The sequence below is a fragment of the Crocuta crocuta genome, unplaced genomic scaffold (genome assembly GCF_008692635.1).
Source record: "Crocuta crocuta isolate KB4526 unplaced genomic scaffold, BGI_CrCroc_1.0 scaffold149, whole genome shotgun sequence".
Taxonomy (NCBI): domain Eukaryota; kingdom Metazoa; phylum Chordata; class Mammalia; order Carnivora; family Hyaenidae; genus Crocuta; species Crocuta crocuta.
This window is the reverse complement of record NW_027551561.1, coordinates 9,246,554-9,273,468: the sequence shown is the minus strand read 5'-3', so window position 1 is coordinate 9,273,468 and position 26,915 is coordinate 9,246,554. Positions and strand designations below refer to the sequence as shown.

Here is a 26,915-nt window from a genome sequence, read left to right as displayed (position 1 = left end):
CAGATAATTATGTATCCTAAGTTTTTAACAGATTAAATTGAAATGATTCCATGATACTCTTTTTAGCTTATATGTAAACATTGTTGAGCAAAATAGTAGCACACATGTTCCAAATTTTGTTTTTAGTTTCAATAAATAATGGAAGTGTCAAAAATCAAGGTTGTTAACCTACCTCCACCTCAGAACTTTGTGAAGAACAAAGAAGGTTTTCATCTTATTCAAACAGATTTTAGGGGCGCCCAGGTGGCTCAGGCAGTAAACATCTGACTCTCGGTTTTAGCTCAGGTCATGATCTCATGGTTTTGTGAGTTCGAGCCCCACATTGGGCTCTGCACTGACGGTGCGGAGTCTGCTTGGGAATTTCTCTCTTTCCCTCTCTCTCTGCCCGTCCCCTGTGCGTTCTCTCTCTCTCTCTCAAAAATAAATAATTAAAAAAATTAAAGAAAAACATTTTAAAAACAATACAGTCCACTGACAGTGTAGTCTCCTGTGTTAGGTATCTTCACCTTTAAGAAATTAAGTCTTTAATGCTTTCCATAATCAAAGCTATGGTGACCTATGTAATTTCAGACTCTCTCTTGCTTGTGGTGGAATGGCTGTGAATTCTCTTGAAGATCTCAATATAGATTGTTTGGGATATGCTGGTCTTGTACATGAGTGTACATTAGTGAGTATATCTGTGGGCAGTGGTCCTAAAGTGAAGAGTAAACTTTTTTTTTTTACATACTAAATCTTTTAATTCAGGCTTTACCTTTTATGTCTGAATAATCCCCAGGGTATATTTTACAATTTATTTAAATGTTTGTTAAGAGTTCAAAAATAACTTAACTGGTTTTAACATATATTTAGTTATGTTTGATGAGAAAAGTTCACATGAAGATTGGATTTTAATATTATAAACTAGTACTTCATTTCGAGTTATATCTTCCTGGATTATCCTCTAGGGTGAAGAAAAGTTCACTTTTATTGAGGCCTGTGTTAACCCTCGTTCTGTCACCTTGTTGGTTAAAGGACCAAATAAGCATACTCTGACACAAATCAAGGATGCTCTAAGGGATGGACTTCGTGCCATCAAAAATGCCATTGAGGATGGTAGGCTCTCTTTTATGATGGATATGAACCTTATACATTTTTAAAGTAGTACTAAATCTGTCATGGTATATACAGTATTTTAGAAGATATGAATGATTACTATTCTTTCATTTCACTTTGGACAATTTCTAGTTTAGATTGCGAAGATTTTTCCATTGGGATATTTGTAGTAAGTATGCTGCCCTTTTAATTAACATCTGTTTATGAAATTAAAAAATACTTCATTTAATGCTATAGTATCTTTTTTTTTGAAACTTAGTTTATTCAAGCTAAGTGTGATCACACATGGTCCAAGAACACTCAAAGAATACACCAAATGTAAATAGATGTTCAAGATTGGTCTTCAAACACTATAGCCTATGATACCATGCTTGCCTATGATCTTGCCGACATAAAACCACATCCACACTTCAGTGGCCTCCAAACCATTCAGCAGAGCTTCCATACTGTGAACCTTTTGAAGCTGCCAGTCTGAGCACTCTTGACTATTTTTTTCAAGCTCTAAAAAGATGTAGGGATTTCAGCAGGGATTGGAGGAACCGGCCCAACTTTGGCATAATGCCAAAATATGGCCAACTGAGGCTTCAGATAAGTTGTGACCTTACCAGCATGGAATGCTGGTGTACATTCACCAGCACGTGGGCCTTCTCTGTGTGGTTATGGACCAACTAGGCCATAGTTCTAGGAATAGAAAGGCCATTACCCCACACTGTAGTATCATTTTTAGAAATTAACGTATTATTTTTAGAAATTTATTTTTAAAACCATAAAAAGGCTTTTATAGCTTAGAAGTCATTCCATTACCTTAGATCCTGTGTAATTTTAAGAAAGGTTAGCATAGAATATTAGCATTTATTATTTATTGATAATTTATAAACTACCTTCTAAAAGGAGTTGGGATAGGTAATTCAATAAAAAACACACGTTTAGGGGCGCCTGGGTGGCTTAGTCGGTTAAGCGTCCGACTTTCGCTTGGGTCATGATCCCGCGGTTCGTGGGTTCGAGCCCCGCATCGGGCTCTGTGCTGACTGCCAGCTCAGAGCCTGGAGCCTGTTTCAGAGTCTGTGACTCCCTCTCTCTCTGACCCTCCCCCTGCTCATGCTGTCTCTCTCTCTCTCTCTCTCCTAGAAATAAATAAAACATTTAAAAAAAAAAAAACCACACGTTTAAAATAGAACAATAAGCACATGGAAAAATGCTCCACGTCATTAGGAAAATGAAAATCAAAACCACAAAGAGACACCATTTCACAACTGTTAGGATGGCTGTAAGTCAAAGAGCTGGATGATAATAAACATTGACAAAGATGTAGAGAGATTGGAGCCCTCAACATTGCTGGAGGGAACTGTTGGAAAACAGTAGGGAGTTCCTTAAAAAGTTAAACACAGAGATACTATATGACCCAGCAAATCAACTCTTAGGTATACCTTAATATATCTTTGATCAAAGTGTTCCAGTTACGTTTGTTAAAAAGACTCTACTTTCACCAGTTAGTTACCTTTGCATCTTTGTTGAAGATCAGTTGTCCGTATTTGTGTGGTTTTATTTCTGGGTTCTTATTCTGTTCCACTGATCTCTTTGTCTATCTCAATGTTAATATTCTATCCTGACTACTGTAACTTTATAATTAGTCTTGAAATCCCCTCATGTTGTTCTTTTCCAAGTTATTTTGGTTATTTAAAATCTTTTACATTTCCATATGAATTTTAGAATCATCTTGTCAATTTCTACCAAAAAGACTGCTGAAATTTTGATTGGAGTTTCACTGAATCTGTAGAACATTTTGGGAATAATTGGTATCTTGATATCTTAACAATATTGAGTCATGGCATATCTCTTTATATTGCCTTCTTTTTTTTAAACAAGTTTATTTTTTTAAGTTTATTTATTTATTTTGAGAGAGAGAGACAAAATCCCAACCAGGCTCCATGCAGTCAGTGCAGAGCCTGATGAAGGGCTGGATCTCACAAACTATGAGATCATGACCTGAACCAAAATCAAGAGTCAGAAACTCTACTGATCCATCCAGATTGCCTCCATTGGGCCTTCTTAACTCTGTCTCAGCAGTATATATAATTTTTTACCTCATCAGTATTTTGTAATTCTTAGTGGAATATCTTTTTTTCAGATGTATCTATGTATTTTATGAATTTGATTCTATTATATATGAGGGCTTTAAAATTTCTATTTCTGATTGTTAATGTACAGATGTTGATTTTTGTTTACTGATCTTGAATTCTGCAACCTTGTTAAACTCACTTATTCTAGTAGCTTTCTTATAGATTTAATTGTCTATATAAATGATCATATCTGCTAATAAAGACAGTTTTACTTGTTTCTTTCCAATCTGGGTATCTTTTATTTCTTTTTTCCCTTTATTTCATGGACTAGAAGCTTCAATACGTTGTTGAATGGAAATAGAGTGGGTGTCCTTTCCTTGCTCCTGATAATAGGGAGAAATATTCAACCTTTCTCTATTATGTATAATATGTATCTGTAGGTTTTTCATAGAAGCCCTTTGTCAGATTGAGGAAGTTTCCCTCTCTTGCTGAGTTTTTTTTTTTTTTTAATCATGAATAGATGTTGGATTTTGTCAATTGCATTTTCTGTTGATCTGATGAGATGATTATATGATGTTTCTCTTTTAGTTTATTAATGTGGTAAATTACATTGATTTTCAAAGGTTCAACCAACCTTACATTCTTGGGGTAAACCCTACCTACTTATGATGCATTATTCCCTTTAAAGATGGATTAAAAATTTTTTAATTATTTTTAAAAATTATGGATATAAGTATATAATTTGTCATTTTAATAATTTTTAAGTGTTACAGTTCAGTGGCAATAAATACATTCTTTCACTCTGTTTGTAACCATCCCAATCATCTATCCACAGAACATTCTCCATCTTATATACTGAAACTTCATACCCATTAAATAATAACTCTCCATTCCCCTCTCCTCCCAACTAATGGAAGCCACTAATCTACTTTCTGTCTGTATGAATTTGACTATTCTATATACCTCATTTGAATGGAATCATCCAATATGTATCTTTTTGGGTCGGCTTATTTCACTTAGCATACTGTCTTCAGGGTTCATCCTTGAATGATGTATCAGAATTTCCTTGGTTTTTCAGGCTGAATAATTGTGAGTTGTACATATATATACCACATTTTATTTATCCATTAATGGAAACTTAGATCACTTCACCTTTTGGCTGTTGTAAGTAATGCTGCTATGTGTATTATCCTTTCTATATATTGTTGGACTGATTTGCTCATGCTGTTAAGAATTTTTTGGTAAGTTTTATTTATTTATTTTGAGAGAGAGAAAGTGCAAATGAGGGAAGGACAAAGAAAGATACAGAGAGAATCATAAGTAGGATCCATGGCCAACGTGGAGCCCAATGCAGAGCTCCATCTCATGAACTCTGAGATCACGACCTGAGTGGAAGTCGGACTCTTAACCAACTTAGGCGGCCCTATGCTATTAAGAATTTTTATATCTATGTTCATAAGAGGTATTTGTATATTTTCTTATAATGCCTCTATCTTTTTTGCTGTTAGAATAATGCTGACCTCCTAGAATGAGTTGGAAAATGTTCTTTCCTCTTTAATTTTCTGAAAGTGTTGAATTCTTGTATAGAACTGTATTATTTCTTTCTTAAATGTTTGGTAGAATTCACCAGTAAAGCTATCTGGGTCTGAAGTTTTCTTCGTGGGAAGTTTTACTGTGAATTCAGCCTTTTTAATAGATACAGGGTATTCCGGTTATCTGTTTTTTTGAGTTTGTGTGTTTTAAGAAACTTGTACATTTTATCTGTCAAGATCATCAAATACTATTTGCTGCCTGGTTTTGGTAAATAAAGTTTTATTGGGGTACAGCTATGCCCATACATATATGTATTACCTGTGGCTCTTTTATGCTACAGTGGCAGAGGTGACTAGTTAAAAAGATGGTATGGCCCACAGAGCCTTAAGTATTTATATCCAATCTTCTGTAGAGAGTTTGCTAATCCCTGATGTAAGTTTTCAAATTTGTTAGCATAAAACTGTTCATAATATTCCCTTACGATTATGCTTCTAATGTCCATGGAATCTATAGTGATATTACGTTTTTCATTTCTGACACTATTTGGGTTTTTTGGCCATTGTTCATTTTTATTTCATTGATTTCCACTCTCATTTTTATTATTTTCTTTCTTCTGTTTACATTAGGTTTCATTTACTCTTTTCTAGTTCTTAAAGGTAGAAGCTGAGGTCATTGGTTCAGACCCTTCTTCTTTCTAATATAGGCGTTTAGTGATAGAAGTTTCTCTTTAGGTATTGCTTGAGTAGCATCCCACAAATTGTGATATGTTGTGTTTTCACAGAGTGGGATCAGGGAGATTTTCAAAGTTATTGACAATGTTCTGTTTCTTAAGCTGGGTGGGAGGTACATGAGTACATTTATTTGTGCATTTATTCTTTATACTTTACACATTTAAATATTCTTTTGTGTATATTCAGTATTTCACAGGAACTTAAAAAAGTTTTTTAAAATTATGTTTTAATTCCAGTATAAGTAACATACAATGTTACATCACAGGGAACTTTTAACTTTTCAAAAGTGTGAATGGGAAGCAAGGATGCAGTCACCTTGTGGGTAGACAACTCTTTTGAACAGTTCTGTTGCATAGGGAAGCAGAGGAAGGGACTAGTAATTAAAAATCATGTAGGATGGGGCGCCTGGGTGGCTCAGTTGTTTAAGCATTCGACTCTTGATTGCGGGTCAGGTCATGATCTCACGGTTCATGGGTTCAAGCTCTGCATCAGGCTCTGTGCTGACAGTGTGGAGTCTGCTTGGGATTCTCTCTCTGCCCCTTGCCTGCTCACTCTATCTCTCTTAAAATAAATAAAGATTAAAAAAATGATGTGGGATAAAGGAGAGATTCTTTTTGTGTTGTTTTGTTTTAAAGGTGGGTGATTCCAAAACAGATTTGCTGATTCAAAGGAGACTCGTAAACTTTATAAAACCATACGAGCATGTATAAAAGTCATACCCTGTTGTGAAAATTGATGTTTTTAAACAGAGCCTTTGCCTTAGAATAATGAGAACACTTATATTTTTCCTCAGGTAGCAGTTTGGGTTTTGCTTCAGTACAGAAAACAAATACTTTATTAAGTCCCAAGAATTCCATACCAAAACGGTGACCAAATCATCTTGGCCTAAATTTTTTTTCAAATCAGATATTATAATTTATTACCTGTCCCTATACATGACAAATAATTACCTTTTACATGTAGTCATAAAGGAATAAGATGAAGGTGGGAGGAATGTCTCTTTTTACAAACAGTGAAATAAACTGTTTGCAGCCGGCTGTCTATACCATGCCTAATTATTTAATGGTGTGTAACTTCAGGATGCTTCGTAAGACATCTAAGTAATCACTGAACGATGCACTCTATTTCTGTGTCTACTTAGGTATATTTTAGATGTAGGCAATATAATAGAGCACACTTGAATAGCTAGTTGCTTTTTTCTCTGTCCCCCCACCCCGGAATGTTTTTTCCTCCAATAGGTTGTGTGGTTCCCGGAGGAGGTGCAGTTGAAGTGGCAATAGCTGAAGCTCTTGTCAATTATAAGCACACCATAAAAGGAAGAGCTCGTCTTGGAGTACAAGCTTTTGCTGATGCCTTACTCATTATTCCTAAGGTATGACTATCCTAATGGCCAAAGGACAACTGGTCAGATCTAAGGGTGTTAGATTACAAATTACCCACATTATCTAACACCAGAGTAGAAAGAGTTTTAATTTTTATTTCCCCACACAGTTTTGTCTAAGATATTTTACAGCCAAAGCAGGGAAACTTTTGGGATAATAGCTCAGAATCCTTTTCAGAGTTTCATGAAATAACTGTTACCCCCTTACTCCTCTCTGAGCTCCAAAAGTTGAAGTAAGTCCAGAAATTTCCTTCAAAAATGGTTCACGATTAATCATAATGAAAAGTTTAGAACTTAAAATTTAACTAGACTTTTGCATAGATTTTTGTTTTGTTGGTGGTATCCAAAGGATTATTACTTTAAACTATGGGAATGAGAACTCCAAATACTAGTGTGCTTTTCTCATTTTCATTATAATTCCTAGAAAAGGAGAGAAACCAGATATTTTTTCCACATATCAACAGAAGGAAACAGCACTACCATTCCTTTTCCTTTGCCTTAATCTGGTTGTGAACCACTTAGAAACACAGAAGACCATGTCAAAGATGTTATTACCATGAATTAAAACATTAAGAACAAGGTTAGCAAAGACTCTTTGGTAGTTGCTTTAAAATTATTCACAATTTGTAGAATTTTTGAGAATCAGATATCTATTTTTCTCTTTCCCCAAAACAGCAAAGTCAGTAAGTAATGATCCAGTAGTTGACAAACCAGTAAGCCTTGTATACAGCAATGGTTTCTTTTTACTTATCAGCTGTTGGTTTGGTACTACTTGGAAATAAACCTGGTTTGGAGTGCCGTTAGCTTCATTCCTGTTGTCACAGGTCATGACTCTCTTCATGTTGGTGAGGGACACAAGCATCCTGCAAATATGAAGGTTCCTTTAGCAGATGTCTAGGAAAAGCTGGAAAATGTATGGCTAGAGGGACAAGAAGAGAAGAAACAATACCATTCTACTTCTCTACATTTTTTACGTTTTTATTTATTTAAGTAATCTCTACACCCAGTGTGAAGTTCAAACTCAAAACCCTGAGATAGAGTTACATGCTTTTCCAACGGAGCCAGCCAGGTGCCCCTCTTTCCATTTTTTAAGAAATCTTTTGCAAGGAGGGAAATTACTGTAGTGGGGTAGGGATGGGGGTATTATAATGCCCTCAGAAATTAGTGTGAGGTACATAGGGAAAATGTTGAAGTAAATATGCAAACTGCTAGAGACATAAAATAATAATTTGATTTAGATTAAGGACAGAATTCTTCAAGGGCACTTGGGTGGCTCAGTCAGTTAAGCATCAGACTCTTGATTTTGTCTCAGGTCATGATCTCACAGTTGTGAGATTGAGCCCTGAGTTGGGCTCTGCGCTGGGCATGGGGCCTGCTTAAGATTCTTTATTTCCCTCTCCCTATGCCCCTTGCCCACTCATTTGTGTGCATGCACTCTCTCTCTCTCAAAAAACAAAACAAAACAATTCTTTAAAAGGAGAGGATTACTGTATTATGAATGTGTTTTCACAAGACTAGAGAACAGTGCCTTACTTTTTATATTTGATATTCAAATAGATGTGCGAAGGTATTTCACACATATATTTATTATTATTTTTATTTCTAAAGGTTCTTGCTCAGAATTCTGGTTATGACCTGCAGGAAACTCTAGTAAAAGTTCAGGCTGAGCATTCAGAATCAAAACAACCTGTTGGCATAGATTTGAATACAGGTAAGTAAAGAAAAATTAGCTGCTTGGTAAAGAAAGAGGTTATACTACTGTGACCCAGAACTTACAGTAAGGGGGTGGAGACTTGGATGACTTCAGTATTTAAATTTTGGGTGCCCTTAATTTACTTTTGAACTTTTAAAAGAAAATATTTGTTCTTTGAAGAAATTGTTTTTGAGTGCTTATTATTTGACTTTTGAGATTCACACAGAAGAAAAGAGACAAAAATCCCTGCCCTTATAAGTTTAAGTTGTAGCAGGGTAGGCTAGGCAGTAAATAATAGCCTTAATAAGTAAGTTCCCTTAGCATTTAAGAAGAAATACATTCTATGAAAAAAAGAAAAGCACCATATAAGGATGACTGTGAATGCTGGCATGAAAGGGTGGGGAGGGGTTTGCAATTTAATTTTTTTAAATGTTTTATTTATTTTTGAGAGAGAGACAGTATGAGCAGGGGAGGGTCAGAGAAAGAGGGAAACACAGAATCCAAAGACAGGTTCCAGGCTCTGAGCTGTCAGCACGGAGCCCGATGTGGAGCTCCTATGAACCATGAGATCATGACCTGAGCCAAAGTCAGACACTCAACCGACTGAGCCACCCAGGTGCCCTGGGGTTTGCAATTTCAAAAGAGAGGGTGGTTAGGGTAGGCCTAATATAGAATATGTCTACAGGAAGAAATCAAAGAAAGTGAGGAAGTTGCCATGTTGGGGAACTGGGGAAAGAGTATCCTAGGGAGAGGGAACGGCTGGTGGAAAAGCCAGTGTTTGAAGTGTTTGAGAAGGAGAAAGGAGATGAGAGAATTAATAGATCATGCAGGAGCATGTGGGCCAGTCCAAGGACTTTGATTTTGACTGTAGTGAAATAGGGAGCAATTTTTAGTAGAGGGGAGACATGGCCTAATTATGTTTAAAAGGATCACTGTGGTGGTTCTGTGGCGGGGAGTCCACTGAACAGCTGGAAGCTTGGAACTGCATTAACCGCATCGAAAAACTGTGGGTGCAGCAAGTTGTGTTGGGTGAGGTCAGTACTGAGTTTTGGCAAAGTTAAGTTTGAAGTGTCTGTAGACTTTCAAGTGAAATAGAGGTCTGGGTTGGGGGCACGTGGGTGGCTCAGTTGGTTAAGCACTGACTTCTGCTCAGGTCAAGATCTCATGGTTCATGAGTTCAGGCCCCACCTTGGGCTCTGTGCTGACCGCCAGGAGCCCAGAGCCTGCTTCAGATTCTGTGTCTCCCTCTCTCTGCCACTCCCCTGCTTGCACACACACACACACACACACACTCTCTCTCTCTCTCTCTCTCTTTCAAAAATAAATAAAACATTAAAAGAAAAACTTAAGAAAAAAAAAGAAAGAGGTCTGGGTTGAAGATAAAAACTTGAGACTTGCCAGAGTGCATATGGTTTAAATCAAGATTAGATGAGATCACCTAGGAAGTGAGTGTAGAAAGAGAAGGAAAGAATCCAAGGCAGAGCTTTTGGGTATTCCAAAATTAAGTGCTCAGGAAGAAGAGGAAAAACCAGGAATGTCAACAGAAAAGGAGCCACTAATTCAAAAAGAAAAAAATCAGGCTGAACCTGGTGGCCTGGGAGGCAAGTGAGAAAGAGTAGTCAGGAGGCTATGTTAAACGTTGCTGATAGTTGAGGCCTGAGAACTGGCCACTGGATTTGATTTGATACCATGGAGCTCACTGTGACCTGGACAGTAGTAGTTTTGGTGGTACATAAAGTACTATTAGAATATATAACCAATAGTAACAGACTATGTCAAGACTGTAGAGTTAAAATTGTTTTTACTTTGCAGGTGAGCCAATGTTAGCAGCAGATGAAGGAATTTGGGATAATTATTGTGTGAAAAAACAACTTCTTCACTCATGGTAAATTCATATTAATAAAAAGAAAGACTTTTAGGGACATAAAAACATTAAAACTTGTTTCTTATAACCACTTTATAGTGGTAAAATGGTTACATGTATGAAAAGGTGTGGTATCCAGTTATTAACGCTAGCTTCTGTTGTTTTTCAGTCCCTTTTCCATTTTTATTCTAGTCGTGTGAGATATAAGAAATGTTTATCTTATTGTTCATTTGAGAGGGAAGGGAAAGAGGGAAATTGACTAAAGTAGTACCACATGCATAGTGGGAAAAGGCAAACGATGTGCCAAAAATGAGTTCAGTTTTGCTTGAATAGAAAATGAAACTTTCACTTTATCAGCAAAGGAGTTGAAATTATAAGAGGTGATGTTTGTATTTATGATAGCTTTGTCTCATAAGATCTCACACCAACATCACTGATGAACAAAGTACTTTTAGTAGCTGAGGTTTGCTGGGGGAAAAGATAGGACTGGGTTGGTAGGCTCTACTCACCCTGTAATCTTTTTCCTCAGCACACTGATCGCCACCAACATTCTCCTGGTTGATGAAATTATGAGAGCTGGTATGTCTTCTCTTAAAGGGTGACTGAGTTCAAAATCAACTCTTCTGGAAGCTGAGATTTAGTACACCTCATACCCAACTACCATTGTGTACTGAACCATTTTCAAGTTTTGCACAATAAATGCAGTTTATGTTTGTTGGTCTTAGCAGTCTCAATAATACTTCATCAAGGTGTAAAGAATACAAGAAATATTTTCACAGTAAAGGAATAATAATGGAAATAGTTTTCTTTAAGAGTTCTAATGTCTGGGGCACTTGGCTGGCTTAGTCAGAAGAGCATGTGACTCTTGATCTTGGGGTTGTGAATTTGAGCTCTACATTGGGGGTAGAAATTACTTAAATAAGAAATATATATGAAATAATAAAGGTATATATTTGGTCTTCATCCTCAGTTCCTGGCTTAAGAGCTTTTAAAAAACCTTTTGTAATTTCCTGAGGAACATGGGTGATAGGAGGTTTTTGTTGTCGTTGTTGTTGTTATAGTATTTGGCTTAGGCTCCACTTCCAGCCTGGAGAGCTTCTAACACCATTGGAATCTCTGGAATTAATGAGTGTCTTTTTGTATGCTAATAAGTGACTCTTGATGGGCCCTTTAGGAAGGCAGTTGGGTGACAGAGGGACCAACCTTGTGGTGGGAGGGTTAGAACCTTCAGCCTCTCCCACACACCTCCCACTCTACCCCTCTACCTCTGGGGCAGGTAGAAGGGCTGGAGATTGAGTTACTAGGTCATAGGTCATGCCATAGGTTACATAGGTCATACCTGTGTGATGAAGCCTTCGTAAAAGTTTCTAAACGTTGGGGTTCAGAGAGCTTCCAGGTTGGTGAACACATCCATGTGCCAGGAGATTCGGTGCACTCCAACTCTCCTGGGGACAGAAATTCCTGTGTCTGGGAACCTTCTGACTGCACACCATGTACCTCTTCATTAGGTTGTTCATTTATATCTTTTAGAATATCCTTTATAATAAGCTGCTGGATTTAAGTGAGTTCGGTGAGCTGCTGTAGCAAATTATCGAACATGAGAAGGTCATCATGTGATGACCTGATTTGTAGCCCACTTGGACAGAAGTGTGAGTAACATGGATACCCATTACTTGCAATTGGTGTCTGAAGTGGGGGTCAGTCTTGTGGGAGTGAGTCCTTGGTCTGTGGAGTCTGCACCAACTCCAGGTAGTAGGTGTCAGAATTGTTTGTAGAATATCCACTTGGTATCTGGAATGTTGGAGAATTGACTGGTGTCTGAAAACCCCACACACATTTGGAGTCAGAAGTGTTGTAAGTTGGGGCACCTGGGTGGCTTAGTTGGTTAAGCGTATGACTTTGACTCAGGTCATGATCTCACGGTTCATGGGTTCGAGCCCCGCGTCGGACTCTGTGCTGACAGCTAGCTCAGAGCCTGGAGCCTGCTTCTCTCTCTCTGACCCTCCTCTGCTCATGCTCTCTCTCTCAGAAATAAAACATTAAAAAATAAAAAAAATAAAAAAGAAGTGTTGTAAGTAAAGGAAACAGTTTCCCTTTCATAGGCTACTACATTTTTCATAAAACAGAATCCATGATTCTTAGATCTTCTGACAACTTTTAGTGAACAAAATATGGAGCACAGGTTTTCTCGTACCCAAGTCAATTTCCAGTTTATCAGAAGGTATAACTATAACAGGACAATATTTTATTCTCTCTTGAAAGTCCTTCAGTAACTCCGTGCTGCTACTTGTTCCTCTTATAAATATGACATCACTTTGTGAGTATAGCTTGGGTTTCTTTGATACATGACAGTTTATTTTGATTATAGTATATTATATTTTACCTGGCTTTGGTATATATGATCAGCAACATATGCTTCTGTGCCAGCTCTCTCACTGGGTGGTTAAATAGAACAGGTATCATCTGCAAAGGTGGAAATTGTTGGCACCAACATTGGGAAATAATTGTTTTTGGCTTTGAATGCAGCTGTTCTGTTTCAGTATTATAGCAATAGCTTTCTTGTTTGAAACACTGGAATTAATCTATTTTATTTTTTATTATCACTAGGTTGCTTGTAGTTCATTTCTTTCCATGGATACAACTTGGTAAGAGATTAAAATATGGCAGGTGTGTTAGTGGGACTTGGGCCTGTTAGTGCATTTAGGAATGGTTTGTTTAACCATTTCCTGCCTTAGTTGAAAACCTATACTTTAAGGGCACTGGGTGACTCAGTTGGTTAAGTGTCTGACTTTGGCTCAGGTCATGATCTCAGGATCATGGGCTCAAGCCCCACATTGGGCTCTGTGCTGTTAGTGTAGAACCCTCTTTGGATTCTGTCTCCCTTCTCTCTCTGCCCCTCTCCTTCTCTCTCTCTCTCTTTCAAAAATAAATAAAATATTTTTTCCTTAAATAGATTGTCAAGTTGGTTTACATATAACACCCAGTGCTCATCTCAAAAAGTACCCTCCTCCATGCCCATCACCTCCCTTCCTCTCTCCCCCACCATGCCTCAGCCCTCAGTTTGTTCTCAGCAAAAATAAATATTTTTAAAAAGGAAATAAAACCTATACTTTTATACCCCTTTTTCCCCTGACTTGGTATGTTGTCAACATCTTTCTAAGTGAATAGCCATGCTTCTGATCTATATAATTTTTTTGTGGTTAACATGACATTTCATTGTATGGCTATTCTGTGATTGTGTTTTCAGTTCTTTCCCCATTAAAAACAAACATCTCCTCTTTTAGCTTCTATCCTTGTTTTATAGGATAGGCCTTTTAAGATGTGTATATAATGTATACTGCCAGACCTTTTCTTTTCTGTGTAAAATGTTTAAATTATGAAATATTTCAAATATATCAAAAAGACTGAAAAAATATGATAAGCACCTTTGTATCCTCTACCTAGCTTTAACAAATAGTAACGTTTTGTCCTGTTTGCTCCAGATTTTCTTTAAAGAAATAAAGTGCAGATGCTGTTAAATTGCGACTTTCACACCCACACCCCATCGTTTGCTTTTCCCACTCTTTCTCCCTAGAAAAAGACTGCCGAGAGGCGGTCTTTGATCTTTGATATGTGTCATCCTCATGCACTTTAAAAAACACCCTTTTTATATGTATGCATATGACTGTAGCAATGCAAAATTTTTCTTTTTGGGTATTAAAAGTGTATAAAATGGTATACTTTTTTTTTCTTTTTAATATTTTTATTTATTTCTTGGAGAGAGAGAGAGAGACAGCATGAGCAGGGGAGGGTCAGAGAGAGAGGGAGACACAGACCCTGAAATAGGCTCCAGGCTCCGAGCTGGCAGTCAGCACAGAGCCCGACGCAGGGCTCTAACCCATGAACCGTGAGATCATGACCTAAACAAAAGTGAGACGCTTAACCGACTAAGCCACCCAGGCGCCCCGATATACTTTTGTTTTATACAATCTCTACTTGACATGGTTTTGCCATTTATCCATTCATTTTAGCTGTTTTCAAGTATTCGAGTGTATTTTCTATACTCTAAAGTACTTATCCATCAATGGACCTTTTGGTTATTTCTAATTTTACATCATCTTAAACATCGCAGCATTGAGTTTCTGTGTACATGTCTCCTTGGGCACATATATGAGAGTATTCCTAGAGATTATACCTAGAAATGGAATGGCTTGGGTTTAGTGTTCCTCATCTTTATATTTACTAAGTGATTATACCACTTTACATTCTCCCCTGCAATGTATAATAGTTCCATCCCCTTATAACCTTACCAAGTCTTGGTATTTTTAAAGTTTTAATTCTTGCCCTGTTGAAGAGTATAAAATTATTTCTTATCTTACTAGCAATTGTCTTGATTACTAGTGTAATTGAACATTTTTCATAAATATATTGGCCATTTTTAGTTCTATAAAATTGCCTATTCACATTGTTGCCCATTTTTTTCATCGGATTTGTCTTTCAGATCTTTCTATCTCTGTCTGTCTATCTTTATTTCACAATATTTTCTCCCAGATTGAGGCCTTCTCATCTTTGCAAAGTACACAGAATAATTTGATACACATATTTTTATATACTAATTTTTTTGTGCCTCTACAAGAAATTCTTCTCTACTTCAGCAATAAAGATTTTTTTTATTTTTTTTTAATGTTTTATTTATTTCTAGGAGAGAGAGACAGCGTGAGCAGGGGAGGGTCAGAGAGAGAGGGAGTCACAGACTGAAACAGGCTCCAGGCTCTGAGCTGGCAGTCAGCACAGAGCCCGACGCGGGGCTCGAACCCACGAACCACGAGATCATGACCTAAGCGAAAGTCGGACGCTTAACCGACAAAGCCACCCAGGCGCCCCAAAGATATTTTCTTATATTTTATGAGTTTTCAGATTTTATCATTTTTAAGCCTTTAATTCATCTGGAATTTATTTTCATGTACAGTATGTGTTGTGGATCTAATATTTTCCCCCACATTGCCAGCCAAGTATTTTCAGACTGGCTGATTTATGATAACACCTCTATCATACATTGTATTCCCTTGGATTGACCAATTTTTAAAAAATATTTTTTATTTATTTCTGAGAGAGAGAGAGACAGCGTGAGCAGGGGAGGGTCAGAGAGAGAGGGAGATACAGAATCTGAAACAGGCTTCAGGCTCTGAGCTGGCTGTCAGCACAGAGCCTGATGTGGGGCTCAAACCCACATACCATGAGATCATGACCTGAGCCGAAGTTGGACGCTTAACCGACTGAGCTACCCAGGCGCCCCATGGATTGATCAAATTTTTAAATTTGTGTTTGGTTCTGTCTTAAATATTTTGTTCCCTTGGTCTGGTAGATTGTTATAAAACAATATTGGTATATAATATTGTTTTAATTCTTAAAACTTTATAAAAAGTCTTGATATGTGGTAGGATGGTCCCCCAACCCCTTCTTTATTTTCTTCAAAATTGTGTTGGCTATTCCTTGATCTCATCTTTTCCTTCTTTTATATGAAAAAATTTTTTATAGTTTATTGTCAAGTTGGTTTCCATATAACACCCAGTGCTCATCCCAACAAGTGCCCTCCTCCATGCCTATCACCCCGCTTCTTTTATGTGAATTTTAGGATCAGTTTGTTGAGTTATGTGTTTTGATTAGAACTCCAATTATTTTAAAGGTTATTTCAGGTAGAAATGAATGTAGAATATATATATATACACATACCTCCCTTTCATAAATATTTAATATCACTTCATTTGTATCTTACTAAGTGCTTCAATTGTTTTTACTATAGTAAATGTTTTATTTTTAATAAAACTTTAGATTTTCCATATAAAAATGTATCTTTGGTTAGATTTATTCCTATATGTCTTGTTTTGGAAGCTATTATGAATAGGATGTTTAAAAAATTGTACTTTTTAGTGGTTTGTAACTGTACTATTGGCCCTTTATGGAGTTTTATATATTGGCTTTTATATTCCACAACCTTGCCAAACCCTTATTAGTGCAGTAGTTTTTCTGTAGATTATTTTGGATTATTTAGGTTGATAATAACAGTTCTTTAATCTAGTCCTTGTACTAACTCTGCTTTTTTTCTGTTGCACTGAGCTTTCTAAGACCTTATTATGTTATAATATTAAATGGAAGCAGTGATAGCAGTCACCTATATTTTGTTCGTGCCTTTAGAGGGGATGTTTCTACTATCTTACTAGTTTTGTTTTGTTTTTGCTGTGGAATGTTGATAGGTAGCTAGCTGAATAGGTTTAAGTCTTTTCCTATTTCTGTTTTGCTAAGAGGTCTTTAATAAAAGTTATGCTTATTGAATTTTATCAAACGCTTTCTGCATACATTGAAGTTTTTTCTTCTGTTACATGTGGTGACCTACTTTAATAGGTTTTCTAATGTTAAACTATTCTTGTATTCCTGAGATAAACCCTGTTTGATTGTACACCACATTTGTTGATTCTGAGATGCAGATTTTCACATTTTGTCATTAGAATATATTTCACAGTCAATGGCATCTTCTAATTGCTTTAGTTTGATCTTGGTCACCTGTAATTCCTTAGTGTTTTAATAAGCAACCATTTAAGAATCACTTGAGGAAGAAATATTGAGTCTTTATTATTGATTGCAAACCTTCATTGTTATCTTCTGGAATGTTAAAGAAACTTTCAGCATCAAAACTTTGAGAGTGTGTGCCAGTGACTTAGAAGAAAATTCCAGAAAGAATGGTAATCTTCAATGAAATGTACCCCACTACCTCTTGATTGCAAAAATGAATATCTAAGACTCTTGAGTCGAAAAGTGATTTAGAGGAGTTAGATTCTAAATATGGAGAGCTTACCTTTTTTATTTTTTGCTTATGTTTTCCTTGTTATGAATGCATGAAAATGATAGATGACAAAACCTATGTGAGTCTAAAAAAAGCTTCTTCAGTTAAGTATGGAATAAAATGTCTGAGTGATAAGAAAGCATTATGTAATGGTTGAATGACAGCAAATTTTCTTTCTTAGTATTTAAAGTAATGAAGTATCTTACAGTCAGTGACATTTTGGATTCAATGAAATTTTGTACTAACTTTTTGTACATTGCTGCACTTGATGCTAATATCTATTTAAATTTTTGCATATGTTCATAAGCAGTATTGGTTCTACTTGTTCACTACAACCCCTCCTTTGTTTATGATGTAATTAAATCCTGATAAACTCATCATAAGTTGAAAATATCATAAATTGAGGGGCCCCTGGGTGGCTCAATCAGTTAAGTGGCCTACTGTCGGTTTCAGCTTGGGTCATGATCTCATGGTTCGTGGTTTGAGCCCCGGGCTGGGCTTTGGGCTGACATTGGGGAGCCTGCTTGGGATTGTCTCGCTCCCTCTCTCAAAATAAATAAGAAAAAGAAAAAGAAAAGAAAATACCCTAAGTTTAAAAATGCATTTGATGTACCTAACCTACCAAACACCATATAGCTTAGCCTAGCATACCTTAAACATGCTTTTGCAGCATTGTAAAGTCAAAAAATTGTAAATTGAACCATTGTAAGCTGGGGGCCATCTGTTGTCTTATTTTTGTATAAATGACATATTAGCCTCATAAAATGAGTTGGGAGTTATTTCTCTTACTCTTTTCTTTGGAATAGTTGAGTAATTAAAATGGAGAGTTCTCTCTTTCTGGACAATTTGGTCTCAGGCTAGTTTTTAAATGGGAGGGTTAGAGTTTTGACTACTGCTTCAGTCTTCTTCATTGTTATAGGTCTTAAGTGTTTTATTTTCTTTTGAGTCTGTTCTGATATTTTATATTTTTATAGAAATCCTCTATAAGTTGATGCTTTTTCCTTTGAAGTCTTATCTTGTTTTGTATTACTCTAGAGATGCTAGAAAGTGCAAGTGAGAGAGGAGCAGAGAGAGAGAGAGAGAGAGAATCCCAAGCAGGCTCCACACTGTTAGTGCAGAGCCTGACACGGGGCTTGAACTCAACTGTGAGAGCATGACCTGAGCCAAAATCAAGAGTCAGGTGTTTAACTGACTGAGCCACCCAGGTGCTCCTCTGACACTAATTTTTTGTTTTTGTTTTTTTTTTTTTTAATATTTTTATTTATTTCTAGGAGAGAGAGAGAGAGAGAGAGAGACAGCGTGAGCAGGGGAGGGTCAGAGAGAGAGGGAGACACAGACTCTGAAATAGGCTCCAGGCTCCGAGCTGGCAGTCAGCACAGAGCCCGACGCAGGGCTCGAACCACGAACCGCGAGATCATGACCTAAGCGAAAGTAGGATGCTTAACCGACTAAGCCACCCAGGCGCCCCTCTGACACTGTTTTTTAACTGGCAAGTTAATTTTTTATGATTATGTATATATTGGATTCATTTCTTCCATATAATTTTGCTACTTTATGCTTACCTCTCTTTGTTTATGCTTTTCTTCTTTTACTTCTATTGGATTGATACAAGTGTATAGTTTATTCCCCCTCTTTTCCCTCTGCTAGTTTGGAAATTATATATCTTATTATTACTTTAAAAATTTTAACTTGCATACTTAATATAATTACTGACTTTTGGCTCCTCCCTATCAATGTAAACTCCTAAAAACATTTTAAATTTAGTCATCTCCTCTTGTTTTACGTATATTCTTATTTATTATTTTAGTTTCATCTTATTTTTTAAATCCCCTAAGTGGGTCATAATAATAATAATTGATTTATATGGCCAGCTATTGTTTATAATTTCCATATGCTTATTCATTTCTTTGTTCACTATTCTTTCTTGCAACTATCTTTTTCCATCTGGGCTAATTTTCTTTCTTACTGATGCATATATCCTTAGTCCTTGTCATGTGAGTCTGGTAGTGATACCCTCAGTTTTCCTTCCCTCAAGAGATTTTTGTAAACTGTCCCCCGACCACTGAATGGTAATTTAGAGAATTCTAAGTTAGCTATTATTTTCTCTCAGCACTTTGAAAATATTATTTCATTGTTTTCTGCTATTGTATATACTTTGTAATTTCAGTAATATTGCCAAATTCCCCTCAGTAGGAGTTGTATCAGTTTGTGTTCCCATCACCGGTTTATAGTGCATGGGAACCCACTTTTACCTTTTTTTTTTTAAACTCAGGTAGCATAAAGTTTTTTTTTTTTAAGTAAGGTATATGGCCAATGTGGGGCTTGAACTCACACCCCCGAGATTGAGAGTCACAGGCTCTACTGACTCAGCCAGCCAGGTGCCCTGTCAGGTGGCATAAAATCTTCATCTGCACCTGAGCACGGTGCAGACTTTGGGCTTCAACTTCTTGTAGGAGCCCTGAGCAGAGCAAGTTCCCTTTGCTGCTTTGCGTGGCAGTAAGGTGGGGAGAGTTTGCCTAGCATCACAGAGAGGTGGTCTTTCTGAGGCTCTTCTTTCACTTAGGGGCCTGGTATCAACTCCATTCTTCAAAGATGGCTGTGTTCCTGTGTGGGCATCAAAACTTGATACCTGGATTGGATCTTATGTCTAATTTTATATTTTCCTGGGCTTCTATCTACTATTCACCTTTAGAGTTTATCACTCTGTGTGGGTTTTCTCATGAGGAAAATATACCTCTCTTCAAGTTCAGTATAGTTTTTATTTTTTGTTTGTTTGCTTGTTGTCTGCTACTGTTTATTTAAATTGTGTAAAATATACATAACATAAAATTTACTATTTTAATCACTTAAAGTGTACGGTTCAGTGGCATTAAGTTCATTCATATTGATGTGCAGCCATTACCACCATCGATCTCCAGAACTTTTTTCTTTTGAAACTGAACCGTTTTACCCATGGGTCATCTATTATCTTCTGTCCCCAACCTCTGGCAACCACCATTCTACTTTCTGTTTCTGTGAGTTTGACTACTCTAAGTCCCTCATATGAATAGAATCATATCATATTTGTCCTTCTGTAATCGGCTTATTTCACTTAGCATAATGACTGTAAGATTTATCTTTGTTATGGCAAATGTTGGGATTTCCTTCCTTTTTAACACTGAATAATGTTCCATCGTATGGGTACACCACATTTCATGTATCTACTCCTCTGTTGAAGGGCACTTGGGTTGCTTCTTCCTTTTGGCTGTTGTGAATAATGGCTATGAACACATGTATATAAATATCTATTCATGTCCCTGGTTTCAGTTTTTGGGATATATACCCACTTCCCAGAAGTGGAATTATTGGATCATGTGATAACCTGTGTTTAAATTTTTGAGCCATCAACATATATTTTACATAACTACCAGCAGTGCACAAGGGTTCCAATTTCTCTACATCCTTGCCAACATTTGTTCTTTTCTGTTGTTTTTAAAAAGTTTGTTAATTTTGAGAGAGAGAAGGAGAGGGTAGAGGGAGGGAAAGAGAATCCCAAGTAGGCTCCTCACTGTCAGCGTGGAGCCCAACATGGGGCTCGAGCCCACAAATTGTGAGATCGTGACCTGAGCCAAAACTGCGAGCTAGACACTTAACTGACTGAGCCACCCAGGTGCCCCTGTTATTTATTTATTTTTTTTTATAATCGCCATCCTAATGAGTATAAAATAGTATATCATAATGTGTCGTATAGTTTCAAATATGCTGCATTTTATCTGGCATTTTTCTGTGTTTATGAGTTGAGGGGAGGTTGTCCACATCAGCTAAATCTATGTCCTATAGCTGCCAGACCTATCCTGTTTTAATGCAAACTGCTTGACAAATTTTCTGTCTTTTGTAGACTAGCCATATTTTAAGTATGTGAAAATTTGTAACAATTCCCTTTAAAAAAAAAAAAGACTTTATCCCAAGTTTGTTTCATAAACCTCTCAGTTTCAGTTTAAGTATCACAAACCAAAAATAGTTATCCCCCATCTGCCATTCTCCTAACAGTTTCTTACCTATCTTTTTTTTTTTTTTTTTTACAGTCCATTCCATAACAATAACTCTTTCTTTGGGATCACTTTATTGGTGCCATCACTATTGCTTTATGTTTTGATCCTGTCTGATAGTCATACATTACTACCCTCCCAACCTCCCACAATACCACTGCCATCCCAGGGCTTTGGCTCTTGAACATAATTCAGTTTAATATCTCTAAGTATTAAGGCCTTGTAACAATCCATTCACTCTTCCTTTACAGCTGCCTATATAATTGTCAAAGAGATCTAGGGGAACAGGGATACAGTCATTAAGGACATCCCTGGTGACTCTGTAAATAGACTTGCTTTCCTTATACTAGTGTAGATTAAGGTCTTTAAGCTTATCAACGAGGAAATCAAGTGCCTCATGAATTAGAGTTAATCTTCAATCATACTTTTCCTGGCCAGATGTTTAGGCTATACAGGAAAGGGACAGGAATGGGAAACTGGAAGATCTGTGTTTTAGAATTTAGAAGATCAGGGATTCAGTACTTTAGTGAAAAACAAACAGATGCTGCTAAGCTATTGTTTTCTTTAAAAAAAATTTTTTTTAATGTTCATTCATTTTTGAGAGAGCGAATGGGGCAGAGAGAGGGAGACATGGAATCCGAGCCAAGCTCCAGGCTCTGAGCTGTCAGCACAGAGCCTGGCATGGGACTTGAACCCATGGACTGTGAGATCATGACCGGAGCTGAAGTTGGACACTTAACCAACTGTGCCACCCAGGCACCCCACTACTAAGCTATTTCTAAAGATTGCCTTACAACATAGACTTGATTATGGATTCTTGACTACACTGCTCTTTAGGTGTTTCATATTAGCCTTTCTTTAAAAAGGAGACTTGGGTATCTGAGTTGGAGCCTTTACTGAGGGGGCTTTATGTCTGAGGATAGAGATAGAAGAGAAGTACCAGGATGCTGATATTTCCCCAGAGCCTACAGATGGTAAGAATGGTTTTCCCGTGACCAGGTTTGCCATCTCTGTGCTCTTGATAGTACAGAACTGAGCTGATGACAGTCATAATGAGCAATGACTGCAGTTTCCTTCCTTCTGAGACGTTCTTAACATTTCTCAGTTGCTTTGCCCCAGAGTCAGCTGGCATAGCCCTGTGTCTGCTCATTCCCTGGGCCAGTATAGAGCCAAGTGTCTTGTTGGACAAATAGCCTGTGGGCCTAAGTCTGGCTCCTGCCCAGGCAGGAGATAAATCTAGATGCAGAGGTTGAAGAACAGGTTCGGCCATATGCTTGCCTGGCAGGTGCTTCACAAAAGCTCAAGATGCATAGGGGTAAGGCTGTGAAAGCAGTGAGCTTAAAAGGATCTTTCCTGTTGCCTCTTTCTTCTCTAGCCCTGGAGCTGTATGCAGTGTTTGTTAGTGGGGGGTGCTGTTGCCATATGGGAACCACCATTCATTGTGCTTGACTGATCTATCTGTTGTCGATGTTCCACATTCCTGGCACTCAGGCAGTACACCCCCATTCCTTGTGACAACCAAGAATGCCCCTGTATTTCCAGATGTCTTCGGGAAGATGGTACCACTGAGGGAAACTTTAACTGTTCAGGAATCTACCCACTTGTATATCGTTTGTATCACCTGCTTTTTTGTCTTCACTAAACTTCAGCCTCAGGAAGTACCCTTTTCTCCTTCACCCCCAGTCTGGCTCAGAGAATGTGATGGGCTATCCTGTCAGAAGGACAGCGTTGGAGACTCCCTCTGTCATGGAGTTGTCTTTGTAGAGCGGGGTTGTGCTGACTGTTGAGAATGCTGGCTCTGGAACCAGAATGTGTGGGGTCCTATTCTGTCTCGATCATCTGTTGGCTGTGTTACCTGGCGGCAGTTAATTAACCAAAATGTTCTCATCTATAAAAGGGGGACAGTACTGTACCTATCTTACAGGATTGCTGTGGGCATAAGTTAGTATGTATAAAATTATAAAATGCATCACACAGTTCTTGGTCCATAGTTTGTATTTAACAGCTCTTTAGCTATTATTAACTTAATTACTATCAATGATATGCATAAGAGAAGTGTTGGGGCATAGTTGGTTACATGACTAGAGTAAAATCAACTAGTGACAGTAACCTGCAAGCTGTTAGCTGTTGGAGCTCAAGAAGTGTCAACATTGCTTTGACTGTGGGACCAGGATCATGGTGCCTTGGAGGCAGGTTGGATTCCTGAGAATATGCCAAAGGGGTGTGTCAAATGAGTGTTTTCTTTTCTGTTTCCCCATTTAACATGCTGACAGTCTCTACCCTAGACTATGACTTATGAAACTTGCATAGTTTTTTTTGGAGGTGAGGGGTGGTACATAATACTGCTGAAAGGCTATAAGGCTTGTGAAGCCATTTTCCCTACAACGTAGGGTAAATATTTCTGCCTAAGCACTGTGTGACATGGGTGGGGAGTTCTTTTCTGTTGCTCCAAATTTAACTTTCTCGAGATGCAGGCTTGATCTTACACACACATGTGGATAAGCTGAAAGCGTGTGGTCTCAGGGCACCAACAATGTTCTGACACTTAAACTTTTCTACCTCCTGTGGCTAAAATTCCAACATCAGCATTTACTTCTTTTGTATTAAGCATGATCTGTTTTCTGGGTATTTTAAGTTGTTTTTTAAAAATGTCTATTTATTCTTGAGAGAGAGACAAAGAGACAGAGCATGAGCTGGGGAAGGTCAGAGAGAGAGGGAGACACAGAATCCCAAGCAGGGTCCAGCCTCTGATCTGTCAGCACAGAGCCTGACACAAGGCTCGAACTCATGAACAGTGAGATCATGACCTGAGCTAAAGTTGAACGCTTAACCAACTGAGCCACCCAGACACCCCTCTGCACACCTGCATTTTAAACAAAAACCCAGGGGGGCTCCTGGGTTGCTCAGTTGGTTAAACGTTCGACTTCGGCTCAGGTCATGATCTCACTGTTCATGAGTTCGAGCCTTGTGTCAGGCTCTGTGCTGACAGATCAGAGGCCAGACCCTGCTTGGGATTCTGTGTCTCCCTCTCTCTCTGCCCCTCCCCTGCTTACGCTCTGTCTCTCTGTATCTCTCTATCTCTGTCTCTCTCAAATATAAATAAACATTAAAAAATTAAATGCAGGTGTGAAGAAAAGAGCTAACCTAGCAGGCCTGACTCCTTTGAAAGGCCTGCTTCTAAGGTTGGTTCCTAGTTGGCATCTGGTAGCTTGGATATGGGGTGTTCCCACCACCGTAACTGGTAAGAGTGGCTCACTGCTTATGCTGAGTTGTCAACAATATGGTTTATGCTGAACATTTGCTTTCCTTTTGGGAGTCTGGAGCTTGGGTTCATCTCAGGCGTAGAGCACCCACGTGACCAGCCTTCAGTAAAAACCCTGGTCACAGAGTCTCTGATGTCCTTCCCTGGTTGGCAAAGTCCATGCGTCACAGTTTTATTGCTGGGAGAGTTAAGAGTGTCCTGACCGACTCCAGTGAGGGAGGGCCTTGGAAAACTTGCACTTGACTTCTTTTGGACTTAGTCCCATGTGCCTTTGCTGATTTTGCTTTGTGTTCTTTTTCTGTAATTATAACCATGAGTATGACTATATGCTGAGTCCTTTGAGTCTTCCGAGTGAGTCAGTAAACCTGAGGGCGGTCTTGGGGGCCCCCAACACAACAATGTTCCTGATAGTCACAAGAAAACTATGGAACAATATCTGAGCAAAAATCCTCAAATATTTGCAAGCCGAATCCAGTATCATATAAAAAAGACGTTTATGCAGTATGACCAAGTGGGATTATTCCAGGAATGAAAAGTTTTTACATTAAAAAATCAATTAATATAATATACCATATTAATGTAATTAAGGACAAAACCCATACAATTATCTTGATATACACACATAAGGAAAATCGTTAACAAATTTCATGATACAGCTCAATAAACTTAGAGTAGAAGGAAACTTCCTTAACCAAAGATGTCCACTCACATCTTTTTTTTTTCAAGTTTTATTTATTTTGAGAGGGAGAGAATGTAAGTGGGGGAGGAACAGAGAGAGAGGGAAAGGGAGGGAGTCCAAAGCAGGCTGCTCAGAGCCTGCTGCAGGGCTTAAACCTATGAACCAGGAGATTATGACTTGAGCCAAAATTGAGAGTGGGACGCTTAACTGACTGAACCATCCAGATGCCCCCACCAACCTCTTTGATTTAACATAGTATTAGAGGAAGAACTGTGTTCCCAAACAACATTATCTGGTAGCTAGAAACTCCAAGGAATTAATAAACACAAGGTGTCCTAACAGAAGAGCACATTGTCAAGTTTGCATGAGAATGAGTTTGGGGATTTTCTTCCTGGAGTCCTGAAAGAGCCTGGCAACTTGGGACTTGGAGACAGAGGAGGTGTTGAATGGGAAATTAAAAATCTTCCTGCTACCTGGTATGTGGCCAGTTCATCTACTAGAGTTTATGGGTAACTGGGAAGACAATCTGCTGAGATCAAGGGATGTTGGCTGTTTAAAACTCTGCTGTCATGTCTGTGCCTTCTCATGAATTACTGACAGTGAACAGGGCTCTTACCAAAGGGAAGAGGGGCATAGCTTTTGGAAAGAGATTCAACTTTGAATCCTGCTTCTTTCCCTTACTTAGCTGTGGGATTTGGGACAATGTGTTCCAAATCTCAGGTTCCAAATAGGGATAATGGTAATAACTACTGTATCTGTTAAGGCATGCATTTGACTGCCGGCAACTGAGATGAGGAATAATAGTAACTTAAACAATAAAGAGGTTTATTACTCATGTTCAGAGGTACAGGGATCAGGCTTGTGTAGTGGTTCCTCAGTATCATCTGGGACCCAGGACCCTAGTTTTTTTGTTCTACTATTCTGAACATAAGATTTCCATCCTCAGAGTTGCCGTTATGATTCAGGATGTCTTCTAGATCTTCAGCCTTCATAACTGAGTTCCAGGCAGGAAGCAGGAGAAAAGGAGAAATAGCCCAAAGGGCCTACCTCAGAGTCTGTTCGATTTAAGGATGTTTTCCAGAAGTCCCACACGATACCCTAGACATTATAGCACCTAGACTATACCCTAGACATTTCGTTGGCTACAACTGAGTCTTATGACTATACTAATTGCAGTAGAGAGTTTAAAATGAGTCTTTAGTTGGGCTCATTGACACTCTCTGTAAAACCAGAGTTGTCATGCTCTAGAAGTAGGGAAGCATGACCCTGGATAGGGTGTTGCTCCAGCCACATTGACCTTGCTGAGCTAGCTGATGGAAGGACTCAGTGATGTCATACACAAAAAGCCAAGCTCAGAGCAGGAGCTCATGAGTATTTTTCCCTACCCCACCCCAAGGCTCTCACTTGCTTCAGCCAGCAATGAGATGAATGTTCATTTTGGGGCTGAGTGAAGGATGCAGGAAATGAGTGCTAAACAAGGGATCCTTCTGCCACTACATAGATGCCCATAAGTGCTTTTGGATGAATGAAAGAGCATGGGATTTGGAGTCAGGCAAAGCTCGTACTTGAATCTGGTGTTTGCCACTTCCTGGTAAGGTTACCTAGCCTCTTGAGTCTCAGTGTCCTCATCTATAAATTGGGCAGGATGATAAGTTACTTCACAGCCCGTGAAAGGATCAAATAGGAAAGCACTTTGTGTAATTGTCAAGCACTGAATGGATAGCATCATCATTGAATTTTATGGGGAGAAAAATAGTATGGGAGGCAAAACC

At 38.1% G+C, this 26,915-nt stretch overlaps 1 protein-coding gene across 4 annotated transcripts in view; it reads left to right on the top strand.

Annotated features, from left to right (window-relative positions):
* Positions 1 to 11,068, top strand: part of CCT6B (chaperonin containing TCP1 subunit 6B) — a 28,296-nt gene extending 17,228 nt beyond the window's left edge. For 2 of the 4 annotated variants that reach the window (XM_077749893.1, XM_077749891.1), the window contains 6 exons: positions 571 to 667; positions 945 to 1,092; positions 6,655 to 6,788; positions 8,406 to 8,508; positions 10,303 to 10,375; positions 10,884 to 11,068. In XM_077749893.1, the coding sequence (XP_077606019.1) occupies positions 571 to 667; positions 945 to 1,092; positions 6,655 to 6,788; positions 8,406 to 8,508; positions 10,303 to 10,375; positions 10,884 to 10,956 (628 nt within the window). In that variant the 3' untranslated portion in view covers positions 10,957 to 11,068. The remainder of the gene's footprint in view (positions 1 to 570; positions 668 to 944; positions 1,093 to 6,654; positions 6,789 to 8,405; positions 8,509 to 10,302; positions 10,376 to 10,883) is intronic. The other 2 variants (XM_077749894.1, XM_077749892.1) reach the window with 2 other exon arrangements.
* Positions 11,069 to 26,915: the final 15,847 nt, after the last annotated feature.